Consider the following 25074-nt stretch of genomic DNA (forward strand, 5'->3'; position numbering starts at 1 on the left):
GAGATCAGTGTGTAGAGTAACAGAATCTCCCTCCATCACTGACTTCACTTCATCTGGATCAACACCAAACACACCTGAAAACACACAAGCACATTAAAGATCTTCGTTAAATTTAAAGTGGATTAAAAAGTGTTTGTATATTATGAACAAATGTTTACGTTTATAACTCACCTGTCAGGCCGCAGAAGCACAAGCAGAGAAAACCGCAGATGTTCAACATGTTAGGGGTCTGAAACTAAACACCAGTTGAAGTAAATATTTGTACTAACTGTAATAGGTCTAGCTCTCACTCTTCATTTGAGAATGTTTGGAGGTGTTTCTCTCTTTCTGTCAGTCATTTTGTGCTTGCTGACACATCATTGAGGGCGGGGTTTATGAAGAGACAGACGCTGGCAAAGTTTTGATGGTTCACATCATCAGCTGAGTCTCCATATGATGATCTCGTGAGGGGAACTATTTCAGAGCCTTGTAAAAAAGAAAATGAGTCTTGTGTTTGTTTTCCTCTCTTTGTGCTTCTGCTGTACAGTGGGTAAGTTAATAAGCAGTTAATAAACATTCGGTTCATTTTTTTTTACCGTTTTGGTTCCTTGCCACTGTTTGCATCCTGTTTTGCACTGCTTTTGTAATCGGGGGCGCTGCTGAGCTTTAGAATTTAAAGTTTTCATATTTATTAATGTAACTATAAAATGTAACATTCTTCTTAATTTATGTATTATTACAAATAGAAATGTATAGTCTGTAAAATATTTGACCTGTGTTTCTCTCTTTTATCTTAAATGTGTGCTTCTCTATGAAGTGTGTGTTTGTATTGCTCTTTGCGCGTGGATTTGTGTTTTATGCATGTGGGTGTGTATGAACCTGTGTGCATGTCTGTATTCTGTGTGTGTTAACTTTTTTGTTTTAACTGTATAACATTAATGTTTGCTTATACTCAATATCTTAAATGTGCGGATACTTGGTAACAGGGAAAATTAAAAGTGCTATAAATGAAGTTGACTTGACCTTTTACAGGATGCTCCTACTAAGATTTTTTGTTGAATGTGATTTGTTCTGGCATCAGTTAATGAAATGTGGGACCTGTTCTTTTGAGTTTATTTACTTGTATAACTCTTATACCTGAAGTGTCATACATGTGTCACACTCACCAGCGGGAGACCCATTCAACATTGCCCGGACTCATTATCTATCATTGCCTTAACCTGTGTCCTCTTGTTGTTTGTCTGCCTATTCAAACCTGGTTTTCTCAGTCCCTCATGGCGAAGTCTTGTCTAGTGTCAACACTACAATTCTCTATGTCTGGTTATCTGGTCTTGGCCTTTTGTATTGCCTTTTGTCTTTGGATTGCTCCTTTAAGAAACTGCATTTGGATCCTCACCGTGCAGCATCCGTGACAACATAAAGCTGTGCAAATGTACAGTTCTCTGTGTTTTATGTGTTTGTTCAAAGATTTAGTAATTTAACACCCCAACTTTACAAAAAAGGTTTAAAATGAAACTGTTTGTGTACTTTAGGTGTGTTTGGTGGTGATTCAGATGAAGTGAAGTCCGTGTCAGTGATTGAGGGAGAAAATGTCACGCTACACAATAATGAGACCGAACTACAGAGAGATGATCTGATACAGTGGAAGTTTGGACCTCAGAAGACTGTCATAGCCAAAATGAGACAAACCAATAAGACGTCAATCGATGCTGATGTTCTTGATGGGATGTTCAGAGACAGACTGCATGTGGATGATCAGACTGGATCTCTCACCATCACAAACACCGAAACCACAGACTCTGGACTTTATCAAATGATCATCAGCGGCAAACAGAAGACCTCATACACATTCAGTGTTACTGTTTATAGTGAGTAAAGATTTCTTCTTTTAAATGTATAATTGGGCATTTGTGCAGAAGACCGATAAATTCACTTACAGCACACTGACTTATTATTCATTACAGAAGCGAGTCTGACCGTTGTGATCTATTGTGTTGTTGTTGTTGGATCTCTGATGATTGTAACTGCACTTCTGATCTTCTACATCTGGAGGAGAAACACAAACACACAACAAGGCATGAACTACTTTAAAAATACGTTTTATTGAAGATAAAGTCGAACCTTCTATAGTAGTTCATAGTGTAACTCTACTGTATTAATTATAGTTTTAGAAGAGGTTCAGAGCGGTGAAGAGATCACTTACGCAGATCCAACCTTCAAAAAAAGACAAGCACAGCAAGCGGTGAGATCATTCAAGCGTGTCTGTCTGTCTTATCATTACATGTAATCTGCCTGATTTGTCTTTATCACACTCAACGGCCCCAACACCTCTATCCCATCTAAACTAAGTATCCCAAATTTTAATAATTAATTTTTTAAGCGGATTAACATGAAAGTGCATCAAAAATGCCTATAAAAGTATATAATAAAACAACAAAAGTGCACTTTTTTTTTAAAAGCAATAATTGTTAACATTAAAAAGCAAAGCAGAAAGAAATGACTATTCTGAGTTTTAACTGCGAGCGTAAAAATGCACTTTAAACTGTAAACGGGTCAAATGTTCTTCAAGCATCTGTTAATACAGACGCTGTGAAAAAGGTCTCGCAGGAAGCTAAGCCATCAGAAGTGGAGTCGAGTTTATGTGTGAAAGTGTAAAAAAAGAGGAAATGAAAGCTAAAGAGAGAGTAGAAACAGCAATCCAAACTATTTAAGAAATAAAACGCACAATGTTTTAAGGCGACATACTCTAACATGATGAAGTTTTGTGATTGTTATTGATTTATAGTTGTGTTTGTGTGTTGTGTACAGAGAGCAGAAGTGGAGGATGAGGTGATGTACTCCAGCGTCAATAAAAGACGATGATCAGTCTCACATTGTGTTTGTATTCAAGTTCATTGTCACTTCAGCTTTAATGTCTATTTTATTTTCTGTTGTTTAGTAATATGTTGTTGAGTGTTGTGTAGTTCATCATTTTTAATTGTGTTTTATGAGATTTGAAGACACCAAAAGGCCCAACATCACAGAAAGTCTACTACAGTTTAAGAGATTGCAGATTTTACTGCATGTCAACAATAATTCACCATAGAGTCAATATTATTTACTCAGACAACAGTTTACAGACTAGAAAATATTGTCAGAAATAACTGAGAGTGTGGGTATGAGCAAAGGGTCATTGTGGTTTTAAAAGCACGCTGTGTATCTAGTATTTCATTTGGTGTGGCCTCTTCATGACTGGGTTAAAGTCAAACCTGATGTGGAAAGAAATGTGGTTTTGTTCTGCTGGTAAATACAAGACGCGTGTTGGTCTGCTCATGGCCGTTTGTGGTTAATGTATCTGTGTCTGTGTGTGTATGTGAAAGGTGTGATTTGCTGTCCTGATAATATCTTTAACTCAAAAAACAGCTTTAATAAAGTATTGAATGCATCAATGTTACTGTTTAAATAATAAAACATCTCTTTAAATCAAACTGTGATATTACTGTCAAATCAATATTCAATATGTGTTTATTATTTCTCATTCTTTGAGCTCGCAAACAATGCATATTTCACTACATACTATCTTCAGCTTTAGTTGAAACCTGGTTTATTCACCCTCATGTCATTCCAAACCTGTATGAGAAGATATTTTGAAGAATGTTGATAATCAGACAACACTGAACCCGTTGATTTCCATTGCATGAACACAAAACACACATTTCTCAAAATATCTTCTTTTGTGTTCCACAGAAAAAAAGACTCACATACAGGTTCACAGTAACATGCTGCCCCTTTAAGATTAATGTAGGCAATAGATTTTAATTTTTCAATTTGAAAGTAAAACTCTCACCTCTCACAAAACATCTTTCTATAGATACAAACTGAGGACGATGTATGTCCTCTGAAACCTCCACATGAGAAGTAAAATTAGTGATCAATATAACATCAAGTAGTGATGATGAAATTAATCTTTCTGACGCAATGATGCTTTGATGCGGGTTGGTTACCGCCATCTGGTGGTGAAGAGATGAACTGCACTTCCAATCACCTGCATCTGTTACTCCAGCGAATCATGTCGCTTTATTGCTTTACAACTAAGACAAATAAAAACTGATGTTAAATACTCTCATCGCCAGGTAGACTTTACATGCACATTAATCCACGATTTAAGAATTTATGTAATATACATAAAAAATACTATTTATGTCTTTAACATCATGGGCTGTTTCATGTTGGGTTCTGGGATGATGTTTATTTGTCAAGGTACAATTCTCCATCACTGTGCTATGAATTATTACAATGCTAAATGTTGTCAATACTTGAGAGAATAATCAATCTGCAGTAACGCAACTTAAACACTAGATGGCAATGTTTAACACGCTGGAGTAAAGGACAAATAACAGGCTTTAAATGGATAGTTCACCATCAGATTGTTCCGATGCTGCATGAATTTATTTCTGATGAACATATAAACAATGATATTTGTTAGAATGTCAGAACCAAACAGATTTCATCCCCCATTTGTAGACATAGTGGGAGAAATAAATACTATGGGAGTCAACGGGGGATGAGATCACATACACATCACACAGACTTCTACCGCCACCTACTGGTTAACGTGCACCTAAGATTCAGTGCTATCCACTACTTCAATGTAAACGTACATTATAATAAAATTGCACATTAAAGTAAATTGATTTATTCATGGGCTTTATCTGTTGATCCATCTTTCATTTATTTAGCATATTAAAACACTTACATTAATTCACAAAACAATACAGGAAACAGTGGCATTGTCAATCTTGTCTTTCATTTGGATAGTTTCTGCACAAAAAGTCAAATAAGTTAAACACGCATGTCTTACTATTCACTAAGCTTACAATGAGAAAATAAAATGCTGTACAAACTGTGAATAAAAACCAAATGCAATGCCTTGCAAACTATTCAAATCACATCCATCACTACAAACATACTGTACGTGTGGTCAAGAGTTTAAATATACCTTGCCAAATCTGGAAACTGTTAAAGATTGAATCTTTTCAAGAAAATGGGCCTGGTTATTTCAGATAACATGTTAACAAAAAGTCTGAATTATGTCTAAATTCATAAAAGTAAGCCAGTTTAAAAGTTTACATTCACCTTATTCTTAATACAATATGATGTTATCTTAACAATAAATGACAGCTTTTGTGATAGCTGTTGATAGCTGTTTGATCTGAGCTAATAAATTGTCCAGTGGTCTTCTGAGAAATCCTCCAGATCCTCTACAATCTTTGTGTGTAAAAAATCCTTACAGCATTCTATATTTTCTTGACAATCAGCAAAACGAACTGTTTTTGGCTTTACATTGTATAATATAAAATAGAGAATACATTACTATGTCCCCAGGTGAAGAATGACGTCATTGTCCTCATGAGTCGCACATGCGCTTTGAGATTAAACGAAGAACCTCATGCTTGTGGCAAAACATGTACTTTTCAAAGATGCGCTTTATTGACGCACATCAAAGTGTTGTTTGATTATCAATATTCTTTAAAAGATCTTTTGTGTTCTGCAGAAGAAAAAAAAAATCGCACCGGATTGAACTGAATTTTGATTACACAAAGTACAATGAGTTATGAGTTATCTAATTTTAGGGACTACGGTCACTTTTAGGGATACTTACTGTATAAAACCAATGTATCAAGGTTATTTTAGTTGAATTAAATAACAAATTTAAAACCACTTTTGATTATTGAAAACAAATAAAATATAAGTCTACAAATTAATGTAAAAATCCAAACTAAACAAAAAATGTAAATGAACAATGAAGCCTCAGAAATGAACTGAAATACGTGTAAAGCACTAAAATCTTAAGAGTAAAAACTATTTAAATAAAAATGAACAAATAAATGATAAAAGACAAAAGCGTATACCAAAACATAAAATTAACATAAAAACTAAAAAGCTAAAAATAAAAACATTAATTATTAAAAATCATTAATAAATATTAATAAAATCTAAACTAACTCTGCAATGTATTTACTGAGATATTTAGGCTCGAAAATGAGCCAGTAAATATATATGCAATAGCTACACGCTGTCAGCACTTAGTAACATATATAAAATCTGATATATTTACATTAGAGGTTAAACGAAAATCTAAGTTTGTGTAGATCCGTTACAATTTTGTGTGTTAGTTTAATTTATTTTCATTTAATTTGAATGTCTCTTTATTTATTGTGAATCAAAGATATAGATACTGTATACATATATATATATATTTACTCTGTTTAGTTAGTTCTAAGCGCATAAAGTTTGGTCTCAAAATGTATTATTAATTTCAAAATCAAGTGAAGTTCTTCATTGTTGATGTAAGACTCGTGATGCTGATGTGTTTTAATTCATGTTATCCCTCCTGCTGACCACATCTATTCAACAAAGCCACGTTATCAGTATATATCCACTGTATCTCTCCTGTCTGCAAAAACACAGATGACAAAATCAAGACATGATCACATTGACATGTGTTTGTGGGAACACATAGAGCTCTTCATCTACTGTGTGTTAAATAACCTTCATGTGTATTATGAAGAGAAATCAGATGTTAGATGATTATGACACTGAATGAATTGAGTTACTCACCTGTGACTGTCAGTCTGTATCTCTTGTAGAAAGTTTGTCCATCTCTGATGCTTTTGAGTTCATAAAGTCCAGAGAGATTACTTGTGATGTTTGAGATGGTGAGGGATCCAGTGTGTTTGGTCATCTTCAGTTTGTTCTTGAATCTCTCATCATCACCATCATATGTCTTGAGTGCTCCTCCCTTGATTTCAGCTATGACTGTATTTTGAGGCACAAACCTCCACTCGATCACATCATCTCTCTTTACTTCGCCAACATCAGTCTTCAGACGGACATCATCTCCCTCTCTCACTGACATCAGTTCACCCGGTCACAGAGACAAACAGAAACAGAAAAACAGAAATTAGAAGAATTATAATTTGCTCTCATAATTAATATCAGTTTAATTTTACATGGAAGATGATCATTTAAAAGTTATATTTGGTTACGGTTTGTTTAAGATAAAATGTCAAAAATGTGATTCTGTTTAATGACTTTGAGCACCAGTAGAGGACATCTTATCAAATCTTGAGCTATAGAAACATGTCTTGTGTTCAGCGTCTACAGTCTAAAAACGCAAAAATCATCACAAACTGCACCAAAGTATACACACCCTGGATATCTTAATGATGTCTATAAACGATATTTACCCCGTTGTCTTCTTGCTTTGGGAAACCTGCAGCGATAGATATACACAGCAGCAACAGAGACAACCAGGAGGAGGACAACACCAAATATTCCTGACGCCACAAGCATAAACAGACCTTGTTGTGTCACTGTGATGAATATATAAAAACATTAACTGATGAAAACCTTCTAAATATCATTCTGATTCAGTTTGAAGTGAAGCATCTTAAACATCATGAATAACAATCAACGTAACATAAAAGTGTAGAAATGTTCATAATTATTTATATTTACTTACGAGTGACGTTTACATTAAATTTCCTCTGAATGGATCGTCTTCTACCGCTGATCTTTAGTTGATAAAGTCCAGAGTCTTCAGATCTGAAGTTTGTGATGGTGAGAGATCCAGTCTGATTGTTCAGCATCAGTCTGTCTTTGAATCTCCCATCAGTGCCATTGTATGTGATTAATATATTGTTTGGTTGATATATTGCAGCTATTCGAGTTTCATCAGATACAGAGTCCCACAGTATTTGATCATCTCTCTGTGTTTCAGTATCAGTGTTTAAAGTGACAGAACTACTCTCCATCACTGACAGTGTCTTCTGTGCACCTGTCAACACCAAACACAAGAGAAAAGAACATCACATCACCAATATCATAATTGACTGAGTAGCGAATAATAATAAATATATTTGATACTTAATGTAAACAAACGATGCAACATAAACAATAAAAGGTTTATCGGCTGAGTTTGTATATGTTTTAGTCTCTATGTGTTTATTGTAAAGATATCTGCTTATGATAATAATAATAATGAAAAATATTGATCACATTTTATATCAAAATATCGGCGTTTGTATACATTTTATGAATAGTAGGCCTATATAATCGGATACAAAGTAACTAAGTAACTATCTACTTGAGTAGTTTTTTCATTGCATACTTTTTGACTTCTACTTTTACTTGAGTAAAGATTTTGGGCATCTACCCACTCAGTGGAAACGAGGCATAACAGTTCTGCTTATGACGGAATTGTTCCACTATAAAGTCTTTAGTTAACAATGTATTTTTGTAGTGCGACTCTATTACATTATTGTATTGTTGCATTTTTTGCATGTTTTTACATATTATCTTTTAAATTAAAGTATACAACTATGTTCCTGTCTAGGTTTGAACAAAGTTAGTCCACATCAAAGCCGACTTGTTTCTATATAACCTTACCAATAGCTTATTAAAGATAACACGTAATATACATGTTTTTTATGTATAATGTATTTAGCAAGTATATCTCTGAGAAGTTTATAAAAAGAACACTGAAAGTATACTTATTTTTTTTCATTCTTTACGTACGTATACTACAAACAGCACACTGAACTTATTTTTTAAAGGTAAGATGCAGTGTAGGAAAATTGAACAAACAAAATAATGGTAGACTCATTTGCAGAAAAGGTCAACCAATAATAAATCGTCCAAACAAAGCAGGTCGACAGCTTCACTGGGACATCAGATCAGTGAGTGCAAGAACACAATAGTCACAGTGACAAAACCATGAAACGTTTCCATTCTTCAACAAGCTGCAGAGAAAGAGCTCATGGTACCAACATGAACCCCCGACAAAGTGCAAAGATTCACTGGAGCACACACACACACACAATCTGTCTGAATCTTTATAACTCAGACTTGATCTCTTAATCCGAGTGTTTAAAGACAACAGTCACCAAACTCATCTTTATGATATTAAAGGACTTATTGTACTCACCGCTGACAGTAACTGTGAATATCTGCTGTATGGTGTGTGTTCTGCTAATGCTGTCGATATTTACTTTATAGAGTCCAGAGTGATCAGATCTGATTCTCTTGATGGTGAGATCTCCCGTCTGAACGTCAAACTGAAGTTTGTTTTTGAATCTCCTGTCATCATGTCTAGAGAAGATTCCAGACTTTCTGTCGATTACAGCTAGAGGAGAGTCTCCATGTTGAAACCTCCAGCGTATCACATCATATTTATTCATATAAATGACATCAGTGTGAAGTGTGACATAATCTCCTTCAGTCACTGACACTGACTTCACTTCACCTGCATCACCAAACACACCTGAAGACATAAACGGTCATTTATTATTTATTTTAAGGTCGTTCTTTAAAGTCCTCAGTTTGGCCCTAAACAAAGATATTAGAGGATGTAACGACAAAAGATCTATCACATAAATGTTCATGACAGCGCGTGTGATGTGGTTCTCAATTGTAAAGATGCGTGGCTCAATTTAAACAACCAAAATAGTCTAAAGTTTAAAATGGTTTATAAAGCAATGTCTCGCGGTCCGTGATTCTTAGTTGAAGGAATAATGCTGTAAATAAGATGATTATGAGAAGTAAAGCTTGAGATACTCACTGACACTGAACGTCTTTCTTGTGGTCGTTTTTCCAGTGATCTCTCCTTTAAAGAGTCCCATGTGTTCAGTTGTGATGTTTGTGATGGTGAGATCTCCATTCTCATTGTTCAGCTTCAGTCTGTTTCTGAATCTTTTATCTTGAGAATATAGCATCTCATTGCTCTCTTTATCTAATCTAGCTACAAAATCCTGTTTATCTCCAAACCACCACTCGATCATATCTTTACTCTGTATTTCAGTATTAGTGTGAAGTGTGACAGAATCTCCCTCTATCACTGACACTTCATCTGTAAACCCACCTGAAGACATACACAGATACAGTAGAGCCTAAGATCAAATGATGCGGTTAACAGGGTTAAAAAAAGTTGAAAATAGTGTATAGAAAAAGTATATTATAACAACTAACAAACAGTCATCAATTTGAATACACCCCATAAAGCTTTAAATGTGTTGAGTACATTTCAAAAACAAAAAGTGTGTAAATGAACTTACCTTCGATGAATAAGGAGAAAATGATGAGTAAAGAGATTGTCTTCATGATGTTATAGATGTTTAAGTTCATACATATGATCAGTAAAGTTATCCAAGTGTTCAGTGTTTGAGCTCTGACTGTTATGTCGATGAAGATCAACCAAAGAATGCACCTCTTCATTGCTTTTCTCTACTATGATTGGATGTGAGGTATGAAGGACCGCCCACAATTCAGGACGAGCAATCCACAGTGTGTTTGGTTTATGAAATTTAAAATTCTAATCTCAATTCTCTAACAAACCTTTCAATACATAAATCACAGTTTTATACTCAGTTGTGCCATTAAAAATCTTTGCAAAATCAAAGAATGTTTATTACATAACACTTAGAAAATTACATTTTACCAATTAATACAGCCAATCTTTTATTGATTTATTGTTAATGCGTTTATTTTAGCAGTGCTCAACCTTTAAATCAAACTGAAATAAGGATTGTCCTTGTGTCATGCGTTTCGTCCGCCTGGGAGCAAATACTGAAGACCAACTTCATAGATTAAAGAAAGATCTGTTCCAAATAAATCAAATGTGTATTAAAGCGTCATGCTTTTTTTTTTTAGTTGGAAAATGGGAACAGCTTTGGTTGATCCAGTACCTACTGTTTTATTGCTCTTGTGGGATATATCCCTGTATTGTTCCTTAAACTCTTTGTAAGTCTCTTTGGATGAATGCATCTGCTAAATGACTTAATGCAAATGTAACACCAATATTTACTGTAGCTTTTATACGTGAACATGTTTTTTTAACTCAGACAGTGGGATGTCTTTTAAAGATACATGGTACCCAAAAATAAGATATTTTAAAGAACGTTATTAATCTTTTTTACTGATCCTTTAACAAAATAAAATAAATAAAAAAAAGAGATAAACTCTAAATTCTTGTGTATATATTCAAGATACAAATGCGTTAAGATGTTTAGTCTATTTTTTTAGCTGCCTTTAACTTTTTCAAAAGTTCAATCGAGAAAGCTCGATTATTGAACTAAATTACGAACTATTTCATTTTTTAGTCTGCAGGTATACTGTCAAGACACTAGATGGTGGTGTTCAACAGGCAGAGATCAAAAGAAAGTCTTTGGTGTAGGGACACATTTATATCTATGAGAACAAAACACAATTATTTGTCATTCTGTTTTACAGAAAGACTCAATTTTCACAAATGCCACATATTTGTAGAATGTACAATATATGTTCACCGAAGGTCTGATGGTGTGTGTGATCCCTCATGCTTAAAACTTCTAGGTCCGACCAACAATGGGTCAAAAATAACCCAGCTTTGTTTTTTGATAGAGAATATCTACTCACCATAGACAGTTTCACTGAATGTGTATGAGGTCTTTTGTTTGCCGCTGATGGTCATTTGATAAAATCCAGAGTGTTGAGTTGTGAGGTTCATGATGGTGAGAGATCCAGTCTGATCATCCACCTGTAGTCTGTCTCTGAACATCCCATAATGAACATCATCATATACTGAGACTGTATTATTAGCTCTGCTGACTTTAGCCGAGTCTCTTCAGGTCCAAACTTCCACATGATCATTGTGCCGTTCTCTATTTCAGTTTCATTCATGTATAGAGTAACAGAATGTCTCTCTTTCACTGACAACGATGTCAATTCATCTGCATCACCAAACAAACCTGAACAACACAAACTCAGAGTTGTTAACACATTTAAAATCGTCGGTAAAGGTGGATCATAAAGCAATTAGAAATAGTTCTGATGGGTCCCAAACTCATTTCGACACAATTAAAGTTGAATATTTTACACAAATCATAATAGTTGAAATGCATGTTGTATTTTGTAAAATGTATGTATCTGTACTAACTGCTCGCATAATTTCTACAAGTGTATAACTCACCCATCAGGCAGTTAAAGCAACAAAGAAAACCAAAGATGAAAATCAAGTTCTTTAAAGGATATGAAACACAAACTCACTACAGCTTTTATAAGGAAATCTACATTTGAAGTTAACATTAAAGAACCAAGAAGTGTAACTCGAGTTTGTTTCTTACGCAGCCACTACCAAACAAACCTCAACAACACAAACAAAGAAGAAAAACAGAAAAGTTGAATACACATAGCCCTTGTTTAACAGACAACTGATGCTTCACCCAAAAATTAAAATAATTAAATGTTTATCTCCCTTATGTAATTTCATACCGCATAAATTGTTTTGATGAACACAGAGAGAGATATTTGGGAGAATGTTAGTTATTTTTAGATTCTGTACATCACTTGCTACCATAGGAAAAAATAATGGTTCAAAATATCTCATTTTATGTTCAACATAACAAAAAATATACAATATATTTTTCCTACTATGGTAGTGGAAGATCTCCCAGAACTGAAAATTGCTAACATTCTTCCAAACATAAGCCACTGTTAGGCTTGGTAAGCCTTGTCTATGAAGATCTCTAGTAAAGTTGGCCTGTTATTATTTCTAATACCCGAGACCTTCACAATAATTCAATTTGATTAAATAAATACTGTTGAGCAAAGAAACATCCTTTATCTTGTAAAATTGTATCCTTGTATATCTTCATAAACCCCGCCCTCAACTCGAGTTACACTTCTTGGTTCTTTAAAGTTAACTTCAAATGTAGATTTCCTTATCAAAGCTGTTGTGAGTTTTTCTTTCATATCCTTAAAAACATTAAGAACATGATTTTCATCTTTTGTTTTCTCTGTTGCTTAAACTGCCTGATGGGTGAGTTATACACTTGTAGAAATTATGGGAGCAGTTAGTACAGATACATTTTACGAAATACAACATGTATTTCTACTATTTTGGTTTGTGTAAAATATTCAACTTTAAATGTGTTAACAACTCTGAGTTTGTGTTGTTCAGGTTTGTTTGGTGATGCAGATGAAGTGACATCGGTGTCAGTGAAAGAGGGACATTCTGTTACTCTACACATGAATGAAACTGAAATACAGAACGGCACACTGATCATGTGGAAATTTGGACCTGAAGAGACTCTCATTGCTAAAGTCAGAACAGCTAATAATACAGTCTCAGTATATAATGATGTTTATGATGGGATGTTCAGAGACAGACTGCAGGTGGATGTTCAGACTGGATCTCTCACCATCACAAACATCACAACTCAACACTCTGGACTTTATCAAATGACCATCAGCGGCAAACAGAAGACCTCATACACATTCAACATTACTGTCTATAGTGAGTAGAGATTACTGTTTCCTCTTTGTATGTATATCATCCCACGACAGATTCAGTTACAGTTATGACTCTTTTTCTTCATGACAGGTCTCACCTCCGTACATATAGTTGTGATCTGTTGTGCTGTTGTTGGATCTCTGATGATTGTACTTCTGATCTTCTGCATCCGCAGGATACACACAAGTATATCATCTACTGTAACAAACAATCACTCTATTTGTAAAGTAACGTATCAATGGGATGGTTATGTTGTTAATGTGCTTATTATTGTTGTAGAAGCAGTTCAGGGTGGTGAAGAGGAGATCAGTTACGCAGATCCAACGTTCTATAAAAGACAAACACATCAACCGGTGAGATCCTTAACTTTGTGTGTGTATTTAAAACAGCAAACAAACAGAGTGCACCAAAATGCTTGAAACACGACAGCAAGTCATCACTTTTAACATTACAAAGGAAACAATCATTGTAAATTACTTCAAACATTCCTTGAATCTGTTAAAGGGGATAAAAGTTATTTAAAGCGTTGGCTGAAACACAAACCTTTCGTGGAAAAGAGGAAATGAAAGCTAAAGAGAGATTAGTAATAGCAATCCAAACTATTTAAGAAATAAAACGCACAATGTTTAAATATCTAACATGATGACCTTTTGTGATTGTTATTGATTTAATGTTGTGTTTGTGTGTTGTGTACAGAGAGCAGAAGTGGAGGATGAGGTGATGTACTCCAGCGTCAATAACAGATGATGTTTGTATTTAAGTTCATTGTCACTTCAGCTTTAATGTCTATTACACAACACATGGCAGTGGTTCAAATGTATAATATGCTGTTGTTGTGTGTAGTGTAGTTTGTTTTTAGATGTCAATATTATTTACTATAAATTGCAGAGTGTGAGCAATGAGGAAAGTGTCATTGTGGTTTTAAAAGCACGCTGTGTTTCTATTTTATTTGCTTTGGCCACTTTATGTCTCGGTTATAGTTAAACCTGTAGTGGAAAAAAATGTGGTTTTGTTCTGCTGGTGAATACAAGATGTGTGTTGGTCTGCTCGTGGCCATTTGTGGTTAGTGTGTGTGTGTGTTATTTGCTTTCTTGATAATACCTTTAACTCACAAAACTGATATAATAAAGTATTGAATGCATCAATGTTAATGTTTATATAATAAAATATCGCTTTAAATCAAACTGTGATATTACTGTCAGCTCACACAGTATGAATGTGAAATCAATATTCAAGGACTTATGTTTATTATTTCTCATTCTTTGAGCTTTAAAGCAATGCTCATTTCACTACATATTTTTTTCAGCTTTCGATGAAACTTTGGAGATGATTCACCAGATTGTGGAATGACTTTTACACGGCCTCATGTCTTTCCAAACCTGTATGAGTTTTTTTCTTCTGCAGAAAACAAAAGAAGATATTTTGAAGAATGCTGATAATCAAACAACACTGAATTCCATTGACTTTCATTGCATGAACACAACACCACTGAGACTTTTCTCAAAATAGCTTCTCTTGTGTTGCACAGGAGCCTCCACCTGAGCAACAAAACACTGTCATCAATATAACATCAAGTAGTGATGAAGAAATTAATCTTCCGAAGCAATGAGACTCGGTGTGATTTAGCGACATCTGGTGGTGAAGAGATGAACTGCACTCCCAAACATCTGCAGCTGCTGCTCCAGCGAGTTAAATTATACTCAATTAACAATAAAAAATAAAAAACAGACTAATGTTAAAAACTCTCATAGGCAAGTATCATCTACAAGCACATAAAGAATGTACATTTTATGTAACATATAAAAATATGCCATTACACTATTTATTTCTTTAACCTCGTGGTGTTAGGTTGTGGGATGATGTTTTTTTGTATGTGTACAGTTCAGGACGTTCTGCTATGAATTATTACAATGCTAAATGTTGTCAATACTTGAGATAATAATCAATCTGCAACTGAAACACGCGACTGAAACAATAGAGGTTAAGAAAATGAAAGAAAACAACAATCATCAAAGATCCTGAGAAAATTTAAGTTGGTTTATTAAAGCTTTAAAGAAAACGAAAAAAGCTTAATGGAGAAAGAATACAAATGCACAACCGAGATAAATTCACACTCCCTCATGCCTTCATTCTTTGAATTGTATAATGTATGCAAACAGAAGAGTGACATTTACATACACTTACAAGTGCATTGATTTCCCCGCTAGAGGGCGCACAACAATAACACAATTGTGAAGGATTGTGAGATGATGGGAGTTTTAGTCTCCATCTTCACTGCTGACTGTAAAAGCAGAAACTGAACGGATAAAACGGACATGATGCTATTGACATACAATGCAAAAAATGATATTAAAGTGGGCAACGTTGTAAAAAGCCTAACCCTGGATTCAACATTGCTGGAAACATTTGGATCAATGATATAGAACTACATATGAAGAACTTGTTTCCAAGTGAGATAATAAATGAGAAAAAGGGTCAAAAATCTGTTTTTTTTCTTGTGCATTCCAGTTAATGTCAATCAAACTGCAGTTGGTTTGTTTTGATATTATCCATAATAAATCCATAAAAAATATAGGTAACTTACATGATAAAACACAATGAAAACATGATAACATAATAAAAAAACATGCTTTTTGAAAAATATGAATTATCTCTTTTTGCAACCAACCTCTTCATATTTATCACTGTAGTGGTTTTTGGATATTTTGATTCGAATATCGTACAAATGGTGCCCTAAGAAACACACAAGTGCACATTGTAAAATGTTTGTACCGAACTAAATGATAATAGAGCATGTGGTCTAAACTCACAAAAAGAAAAGAGGAACCATAGAAAAACCTGTGAATATAATCAGCAGTTCAAAAGTCTGAAATAGTTTCACTCAACCGCTTTGACAGTGCTGTGGCGTATAAAGTAAAGATGTGTAGAGATGTAATTATGTTAAATAGAAACTATCAAATCTAATACTCAAGTCAAATACTGATTAAAATGAATATCTTGATTTCACTGCAAGTCACTTTGTATAAAAGTCTCTGCCAAATGTAGGAGTGCATGTTGGTTGATCTTATAAAAAGGTGTATGAGTTATAAAAAAGACAATAATGTAAGAAAAGTAACGGTTGATGGCTGAAGAATCATAAGAGCTTCATTCATTTTGAAAGTGAAATTCAAGATGTGTGTTCAAACACATTTTAAGGGGGATGAGATGATAAACATGGGGTCTAGCAGCTCTCATGTACAAACTCTTAAAGAAAGGAATATGATAAACTGCAAATATTTGATTATTACAGCATTAATATAATGGCTCACAGTTCAAAAAAGGTCACAACTATCTCAACACGCATGCGCAGTCACTGAGAAGGAGTCACAACTGTACACTTTGCTAAACAACACCCTCATCTCTCTAAAGCTGTCGTATGGAAGTCTTTCAGACTCCAGAACTGATGAGGAAAATGATACTCGTGCTTATTTTTCACTATCTGTGCTTTTCCTGTTTTATAGGTAAGTAATAACCATGTTTCTATTGTTTAATGGTTTTTAATTATCTCATGAATACATGAAGTGTGGGAGTCTCTGAAGTGACGTTTATAAAGCTTGTGGGCTGGAGTGTGAAATATCTTTTGTCCAATCAATTTCTGTGGTTGTAGACCATCATAAAGGTACTGAAGACCATTAATCTGTGTGAATGTGTTTGTGAAATACGCAGATCGAGGAAAACGGGTTGATTGTTCAGGTGTGTTTAGGGATGCGGGTGAAGTGAAGTCAGTGTCAGTGATGGAGGGAGATTCTGTCACTCTACACACTGATCTTACTGAACTACAGAGAGATGATGTGATCAAGTGGACATTTGGACCTCAAGAGTCTCGCATAGTTACAATCGATAGAAATAGTGATACATATATACCATTACTTTATGGTCTTGATGAGAGATTTAGAGACAGACTGCAGGTGGACGATCCGACTGGATCTCTCACCATCAAAAACATCACAAATCAACACTCTGGACTTTATAAACTTACCATCGGATGCAGTGGCGACCGTTTCTGCATCTCTGAGAACTTGTACAAATTCAATGTCACTGTCTATAGTAAGTAAAACTATTTTCCGGTTTTGTATTTTCACAATTAAAATGATTGCATTTTGTTGTATTAACAAGCTGGAATTTGTTAAGTGTAGAAGACACACTCTTAAAAAAGGCTGGGTTAAAACAACCCAATTTGGGTTATTTTGGTAACCCAACCTTGGGTCAAATATGGACAAACCCAGCGTTGGGTTATTTTAACCCAACCAGTTGGGTTAAATCTTTTACCCAACATGCTTGGTTGTTTTATTTAAATCAACTATTACATTGCTGGTTTAAAACTGTTTGAAAATAATAAAAATAAAATCACAAAATTACTAGAGGCATCAGTAAGAATCAAAATTGAAGTTTTATTAAGGATCAAAATGCAAGACAAAAGGAATTCATAAAAACTTGCAATATTTTAATGCTCAATTAACAATAAAACGGCATATCAAACACTGCAATTGAATTAATGTTGATATATAAAAAAAAAAAAAATTACATTAGTTTAGATTTTAACATATGCATAAAGTGGCGCAAGTAAACAGAAATAGTTCGACAACTTTCCATTTAAAAAATCATAACTTTTTACAAACTACAGTTACGAGTAAAATGGCACGAGTAAAATGCTTTAGGGCAATTCCAGCATTATTGATGTGACAAAAACACTCAGAGAAGGTATTTGTTACCAATATACTGAACCATTTGTTTTTATTTAACTAAACCCTTGTTGATAGAACTGCACTAATATGATAAAATAGCAATCTATATACAAGATTTCTATCTTAAAGACCACTAACATAATAACAGCGGCGACTCCCGAAGCAATGGCCGAGGTAGAGCTGCTCTCAGCAGAGCCACGACCGCTGACAGCCTGATGCTCACACCTCCGAAAGCGTCTTAACAAAATGTCAAAGAGGCGTTATGTTTATATATAAATCACGTAATTTGAGGTCTAAACAACTCCAATCCTGGATAACAGACTCTTAAAACTACGTTCCGTCACCGAACATTAGTGGTATTTATAAAAGAAAATGAGCTGGATGTTTGCTTTTCACACGACGCTCTCGTGTCGACCTTAAACTAATATTAAGATGCGTAAGTTACTGAACTAAATTCCTCACACAAGTCACACATTTCACAGGAAATGTTTACCAAAAATGAAGTTTAAATGATTAAAAAGCTGTAAGTTAGAACAAGGTGGTCATAACGTTACTGACTAGCTATCCAAAGCTAACGAAGCTAGATTGTAACGTTACTTTTCAAACCTGCGAACAGCCGAATTTTGCATACTTTTGCATTTTTTTTAATAGTTTTATACATTAAAACCTTGTTAAACATACCTTTTTTTCTCTGAATAACAGCTGTCCGAGTACTCCGAGATGAGGAGGATCAAAATGCCCGCGAAGGTAAAGTTTGTCTGATGTGTCGAGGAGTGGGAGGGGTTTACTCTCTCAACTGTCACTCAATTGGACCCGACTGGTAACCCAGCGTTTGGGTTACTCAAAAAATGACCCAACACTGAGAAAATAACCCAACAACATGACCCAACAGGCTCAACCCAGCTGTTGGGTTAAACAAATAACCCAGCGTTTTTTAGAGTGCATATTCAATAACAGTTATTTCATTGTTCATTGCAGAAGCAAATTTCACCTTAACTGTTGTGATCTGTTGTGTTGCTGTTGGATCTGTGATGATTGTATCTGCACTTCTGATCTGCATCGGCAGAAAACACACAAACGCACAACAACAGGGTAAATGACATTCATTTACAAACTCCATTATTGACGGTTTCACAGGACGCACGCGCCTGACCCGCAGTTAACTTCCGGTGTTTGTTTATCGCTCTGGCTAGTGGCTAATAATAAGCATTTACATTGCATATAATTGATGTTAAATCGATGTTATTAATATTTAATTGCATAAAAGTTGTATTAACGGTTTGCTGGATTTTGTTGTAGGTAAGTTTTATTAAATAAACAACCTTCTCCAATTTAAACAAAACGTATGGGACATAGCGGTTAAGATTGGCATTAAATTAATTCATTTATATTATAATATTGGAGAGGCACGAAACGTTTGTTCTCGGTTTATTTAGCTTGTTATCAGAGATAATCTTCGGGCACTCTGTTGTTTTTGGTTCGGATGTGAAACGGAAGTTAACTTCAGCCCAGAAACGCGCGCATGAGCAGTAACGCTGTATGTTAATATGAAACCTGCTGTAATAGTTAGAGACAGTAATTGTTTAATTCAATAATATTCTGAACATATTTACAAGTGGTGTCATTTTTTTAAGTTTTCGTTTTTTATGTGTTTATTATTGTTGCTAAAAAAACAGAATGGAGCGGTGAAGATGAGTTCACTACTGTAATCTATGAAGTACAAACAGACGGTGAGATCATTCATGTGTGTCTGTTTGTATTGATGTATTGAAGGAATAGTTCATCCCAGAATGAAAATGACCTCATCATTTACTAACCTGCTGCCTGTTATCTGCATAACAAAACCAGCCCTGAATGCCACTGCCATACCTAAATATATTTTGTCTCTTTAACAATTACTCTTGAAAACCACTCTGATCATAAACACAGAGTTTATTAATATATCCATTTTAAGAATAACCACAGACCACAGAATAATATTTCAGCCGTTTAAAAAATAGCTCTTGCAGCATCTGCTTAAACAGAAGAACCTCAAAACATACACACATAACATTATAACACACTGAATCATGAATATTGATGTTGAACGGATGAATAGATGTGATTGTTAGTGATGAAATGTTGTGTTGTGTGTTGTGTACAGAGAGCGGCAGTGGAAGATGACATGTTAGGGCCTAAACCTGCATCACTTGAAGACTGTGATCACACACATATTGTTTTGTTTTTAAGTTTATCATCTTAAGTTGTTTTTAAGTCAATCCATTAATAGAAAGTGCCATGGTGGTTTTAAACACAGAGTAGTTCTAGCATTTCATTTTTGTCACTGAATGCATGCCACGATCTCACGTTTTTCTTTGCTGAAGTGAAACTTTATGTGAAAAGAACTTGTGCTGTTGCTGAACATGAGATATGTGCTTGTGTTGGTGCTTATTTGATGTGTGAATGTTAGAGGTGTGAAGAAAGTGTGAGTGAATTTGCATGAGTAGCGGGTGGTTCTGCTTTTGCTGCACATTATATTTTCCACTAATTTCATGTCCTCTCATGTATTTCCAAACATGTATGAGCCCCTCTGTGGAACATTATGAAGAACTATCATCAATATAACATCAAGTGATGATGTACAAATAAAGCTTTCTGAAGGAATGTTAGAAATGTCTTTTTAGCCTTTTTATTGACCGCTGCCTGCTGGTGAAGAGATGAAGTGCACTTACTCTACATTACCCTATATCCGGGTTCCTCAAATCTTACCCTGGAGGGCCGGAGCACTGCAGAGTTTAGCTCCAGCCCTGATCAAACACACCTGAGCAAGCTGATCAAGTTGTTCAGTATCACTAGAAAATCACTGGTATGCAAGTTTGATCAGGGTTGGAGCTAAACTCTGCAGTGCTCCGGCCCTCCAGGGTAAGATTTGAGGAACCCTGCTCTATATCATCAGTTGCCACTGTAACGGGTCCCGTCTAGGCGGGTCCCCCCTAGGCGCCCTCTTCTGTCAGAGGCCGGCATTGCATTGTTTTAAAACTCTGTGTGCTACAGTAATAATTTAAACAGGCTCAGAACAAACACTGAAATAATAAAACATAAATAATTACAAATATACATTACAATGTGGACACACGTATGTATACCACACCACTTCAACAAAAGTTGAACTTTTTCTTTATTTTTTAACACACACTAAGCATGTAGATTTTGTCTGCATGCTGTATAAATGAATGTGAGTTGCAACTGAATGAAGCATAAGATAGTTTATTTGTTCCAGAAGCAGTATAAATTATAAATGTTTCAAATAAAAGATGTGGAAAAATGCATACATTGACAAAATTAAAGCTACAGAGGAAGTCAACGTCAGTTGATCAGGTGTCTTCAAAAGAGATTGTGCGTGTTTGTCCCTTCAAACCTGTGGACATCAATAACTAAAGTTCAGATAATGTCATAAGAAAACATCATAAAAACGCAGTAAAGACGATACATCTGTCTCTTTCTTTTAACATCTCTTTCATTATAATGAGGTTTGATGAAATAAAGTCACGTTTCACACATAAAGTATCTTACCTTTAACCTAATCTCTTCTCCAGGTTTGCCTGATGAAAAATATTCATCCATTAAAGCAGATTTGATAAAAAAACTCTACTCAGGCGTAGCAAAGGTCTTTTAATACTGCATTATTAGCAAAAATAAAGAACACTTACTGTTTTGTTTGTTTTCCTGTCTTGTACTGACTGTAAATCCTAAACAGCAGTTGTGATGACCAAGACTATTAGACAGACCAGTGCTATATAACCTGTGTGTAGACCACGTACTGTAATAAAGAGAGACAGAAATAATCATAATGACTGCAACTGAAGAGAGAGACTTGATATAACATGTGACTGACCTGAACATGTCTGACAGAGTTGAGTGATGTTGAGATGTTGTGTGTTGTTTGTGTTGGTGTTGTTGATGACACATCTGTATGTGTTTGTATCCTGATATTTCACCTCCAGAGGTAGAGAGAGTCTGATGTTGAGATCAGACACACTGATGCTGGACAATAAACTCTTTCCTTTGTACCAGAAGAGACTCACATGTGTCACATTCATCACTGAACACAACACAGAACAACATGATGATGAAGAACATTGAGAAGAGTTTCTGGTAATGACGGGAACGGGCAGATGAGCTGGAAAAACATGAGACAGAATAAAGAAATAAAATAATTAAGAAAAACACATGTTCAGTGAATCCAAGAGAGACAATTGTGATGATTAAATATTTTATAAACATTTCTTATGGGATTTTGAAAAAACTGCAGTATGAAGGAGAGAGTGTGTTATCGGTCTCATCTTTACTCACCATGAACATTAAGACTGAAAGTGTATGAGGTTTTTGTATTGCTGATGATGGTTATGTGATAAAGTCCAGAGTGTTGAGTTGTGACTTACCATAGACAGTTACATTGTATTTGTAAAACTTCCCAGGGTAGCAGAGATGGTGGTATCTGCAGCTAATGGTAAGTTTATAAAGTCCAGAGTGTTCAGATCTCATGTTTGTGATGGTGAGAGATCCAGTCTGATCATCCACCCGAAGTCTGTCTCTGAACATCCCATCATGAACATCATCATATATTGAAATCTCATTGGCTTCTCTGTGGATTCTAGCTATAAGAGTCTCATGAGGTCCAAACCTCCAAAGTATTAAATGAACACTTTGTATGTCAGTAAGATCAGTGTGTAGAGTGATATTTTCTCCCTCCATCACTGACACTGACTTCACTTCATCACCAAACACATCTGAACAACACAAACAGAGAAGAGGTTTGTCACAGATCAGATTGAAACAGTTTTTATTTGAAGTGAAGAAATCAAGAATGCCTAAAGAGCAAAATGGTGAACCATTGCAAATTTGTGATGCATACGAGATCAGATTGATATGAAAATGATGATGGTTGAAAAACTGTTATGTACTGATACCGTACTTAAGTTCTGCAGATTCACAAACAACAACACAACTTTTATCACAAAGTTAAGCACTTTTCACACCACAGGAAACAAAAGTTTTCACACGTGGATTTTCCTAAGATAGTATTGCTAAATGTCTATTTCTAAACGGAATGTATTTACTCAATGGCTCAAAGTATTAGACGTTGTATCTAGACTGTCATCTCAAAAAAGGTGTCCCAAAATCACGACACATACCTCAGAATGGAAGAATGGAGAATGTAAATGCAGTAAAACAGACAAAGAGTAAAAGAGTAAAAGTTGTAAAAACACACCTAACTCACCGATCAGATGCCATGTAAACACACAGAACAAAAATGTGTGAAACATTTTCTTCATTTCAGAAATCTAAAAGATAAACTCCGGTAACGACTGTAGGAATGTGATCACCTTGTTGATAAGAGAGAGCTATTAAACGTGTGAGCATATGTTGAAGCAGACAAGTGTTTAGCGATCACTGAAACCATCCACACAAATCCTCAACAGTAGCATAAAACCAAGTCAACATTATTTATATACACCCACATTCAAAACACTCCACCCACAATAGGACACTTACAAACAAGCAGTCACACCCACTAACCTCTAAAACCGCACACACGGAAGCGAGGACACACGCAGGAAGCAGGTTGACATCGCAAAACCCAAAACCACATGTGCAGCAGCATCGCATCAGCCCGGTCATTACATATCTTATGCCATTCATGTTGTCTGAATGAGAAACACCTCTACATCACCCACATCCTGACCATTACAGTGTGCAGATAAGTGCTTTGAAAAGGATTGAATAGGTGTGGCGAGTCGTTGTCTATAATAAAATGGATTTCATCATTATACGTAACCATTCTCGGATTGAGTTAGTAGACAAAGTGTCTGAACCCATCCTTAAACCAAGCTTGACATCGGTCTGTTAACATTAGAGACGAAGATCTCTGTTCATCTGCTCCAAAGTGACTTTCTGACTCTGTCCATTGCCATCGCACCAGTGCTAATATGATGTCATAGCCCTATTCGTTTCCTGCGCTATGTACACATTTTCTCTTCATATTTAACCCTAACCCACAATAGGACACTTACAAACGCTCCACAATCTACATAAACCGCACGAACGGAAGCCCAGATACACGCAGGAAGCAACTCACTTCGCAAAACCACATATTTGTGCATCAGCATTTCATCATCCCGGTCATTAACTATCTTATGCCATTCGTGTGTCTGAAATGAGGAACTCTTCACATATTTCTCTACTCATTTTTGTGTATAAAGTACTTCTTGAAATGTTTACTGGTTTATATGTATTGTGGTTATTCGTTGTTATTGTGTAAATACTTTCTTATATTTTATATCATAGAAAACCACACATCTACAGATGCAGTGGTGAAAATAAATGGGTTACTACACCCTACCATCTGATGTTAGTTATAATCGGTGGGTCTAGTACCAACTGGCATATAATATATAGAATAGTGAATTATTATCGAGCGTGAAATTGTTTTTGCTTTGACAAGTTTGTTCTAGTAAATTAACATGTTGTATAAGATTTGTCAAAAGATTTTATCCTTAGTGATTTTCAGTACATTTAAGATTTGACTACTGTACATTTTGTTGTAGCTAATAGTCATTACCTGCGTATACATTTGTGCAACTTCAGAGCCGTATTAGACAATCTGTGCAAATACTTATCATGAAGGTTTGTGTAGTTGACAAATGTGTAAGTGTGACATACATATATTTAAAAAATCTAGCATAAAAGATATTTATCTACGTTGCCATTATATATGATCAAATACATATGAATCATTTCTCTTAATAAAATTATTGTTTTTTTACATTTTTGCAATGTCACAGTATGACACATGTACAGTCTATGTGTGTAAACCATCACACCGCACCTCCTGCAGTCAGTGAAACTCATTCCCCTTTTGAGAACGACCAAGTCCACGAAAACAGTCTCACTTTAAGTGAAGAAATGAAGAATGCATAAAGAGCAAAATGGGGAACAAGTGAGTTCAGATTAATGTGAAAATGATGATTCTTGCAAAACCTTAATACTGTAATTAAGTTCTGCAGATACACATATGACAAC

The 25074-nt window shown here is 35.1% G+C and overlaps 4 protein-coding genes and 1 long non-coding RNA gene across 8 annotated transcripts; 2 read left to right on the forward strand and 3 right to left on the reverse strand.

The window, feature by feature from the left end:
• The first annotated feature begins 71 nt into the window (after window positions 1–71).
• Window positions 72–3397, forward strand: LOC130429570 (uncharacterized). Its single transcript, XM_056758217.1, has 5 exons — window positions 72–529; window positions 1512–1847; window positions 1944–2054; window positions 2145–2221; window positions 2788–3397. Exons 1-5 carry the CDS (start codon window positions 481–483, stop codon window positions 2839–2841), a joined length of 627 nt encoding a protein of 208 aa, XP_056614195.1. The 5' UTR covers window positions 72–480; the 3' UTR covers window positions 2842–3397.
• Window positions 1861–18769, reverse strand: LOC130429574 (uncharacterized). Its single transcript, XR_008907635.1, has 3 exons — window positions 18694–18769; window positions 13386–13616; window positions 1861–2025 (listed from the first exon to the last, which is right to left on the reverse strand). It is a non-coding gene; the product is annotated as an uncharacterized LOC130429574 (long non-coding RNA).
• On the reverse strand, window positions 4673–10406 carry LOC130429556 (uncharacterized). Of its 2 annotated transcripts, none has more exons than XM_056758196.1 (7): window positions 10074–10406; window positions 9581–9880; window positions 8948–9283; window positions 7484–7798; window positions 7209–7334; window positions 6580–6870; window positions 4673–6415 (listed from the first exon to the last, which is right to left on the reverse strand). In XM_056758196.1, the coding sequence occupies exons 1-7, from the start codon at window positions 10231–10233 to the stop codon at window positions 6387–6389; spliced, it is 1557 nt and encodes a 518-aa protein (XP_056614174.1). In that variant the 5' UTR covers window positions 10234–10406; the 3' UTR covers window positions 4673–6386. The 2 variants fall into 2 exon arrangements, with proteins under 2 accessions (XP_056614174.1, XP_056614175.1); XM_056758197.1 differs by having other exon boundaries at window positions 9581–9908.
• LOC130429568 (uncharacterized) lies at window positions 12706–14376 on the forward strand. 2 transcript variants are annotated; one of them, XM_056758213.1, is made up of 5 exons: window positions 12706–12814; window positions 12956–13291; window positions 13379–13474; window positions 13568–13641; window positions 13985–14376. In XM_056758213.1, exons 1-5 carry the CDS (start codon window positions 12769–12771, stop codon window positions 14033–14035), a joined length of 603 nt encoding a protein of 200 aa, XP_056614191.1. In that variant the 5' UTR covers window positions 12706–12768; the 3' UTR covers window positions 14036–14376. The 2 variants fall into 2 exon arrangements, with proteins under 2 accessions (XP_056614191.1, XP_056614190.1); XM_056758212.1 differs by having other exon boundaries at window positions 13379–13641.
• A 2473-nt stretch (window positions 18770–21242) lies between the features above and the next one.
• LOC130429567 (uncharacterized) lies at window positions 21243–23436 on the reverse strand. 2 transcript variants are annotated; one of them, XM_056758211.1, is made up of 4 exons: window positions 23273–23436; window positions 22434–22781; window positions 21887–22171; window positions 21243–21811 (listed from the first exon to the last, which is right to left on the reverse strand). In XM_056758211.1, the coding sequence occupies exons 1-4, from the start codon at window positions 23325–23327 to the stop codon at window positions 21741–21743; spliced, it is 759 nt and encodes a 252-aa protein (XP_056614189.1). In that variant the 5' UTR covers window positions 23328–23436; the 3' UTR covers window positions 21243–21740. The 2 variants fall into 2 exon arrangements, with proteins under 2 accessions (XP_056614189.1, XP_056614188.1); XM_056758210.1 differs by having other exon boundaries at window positions 23264–23436.
• Window positions 23437–25074: the final 1638 nt, after the last annotated feature.

This window comes from Triplophysa dalaica, chromosome 10 (assembly GCF_015846415.1).
Source record: "Triplophysa dalaica isolate WHDGS20190420 chromosome 10, ASM1584641v1, whole genome shotgun sequence".
NCBI lineage: Eukaryota > Metazoa > Chordata > Actinopteri > Cypriniformes > Nemacheilidae > Triplophysa > Triplophysa dalaica.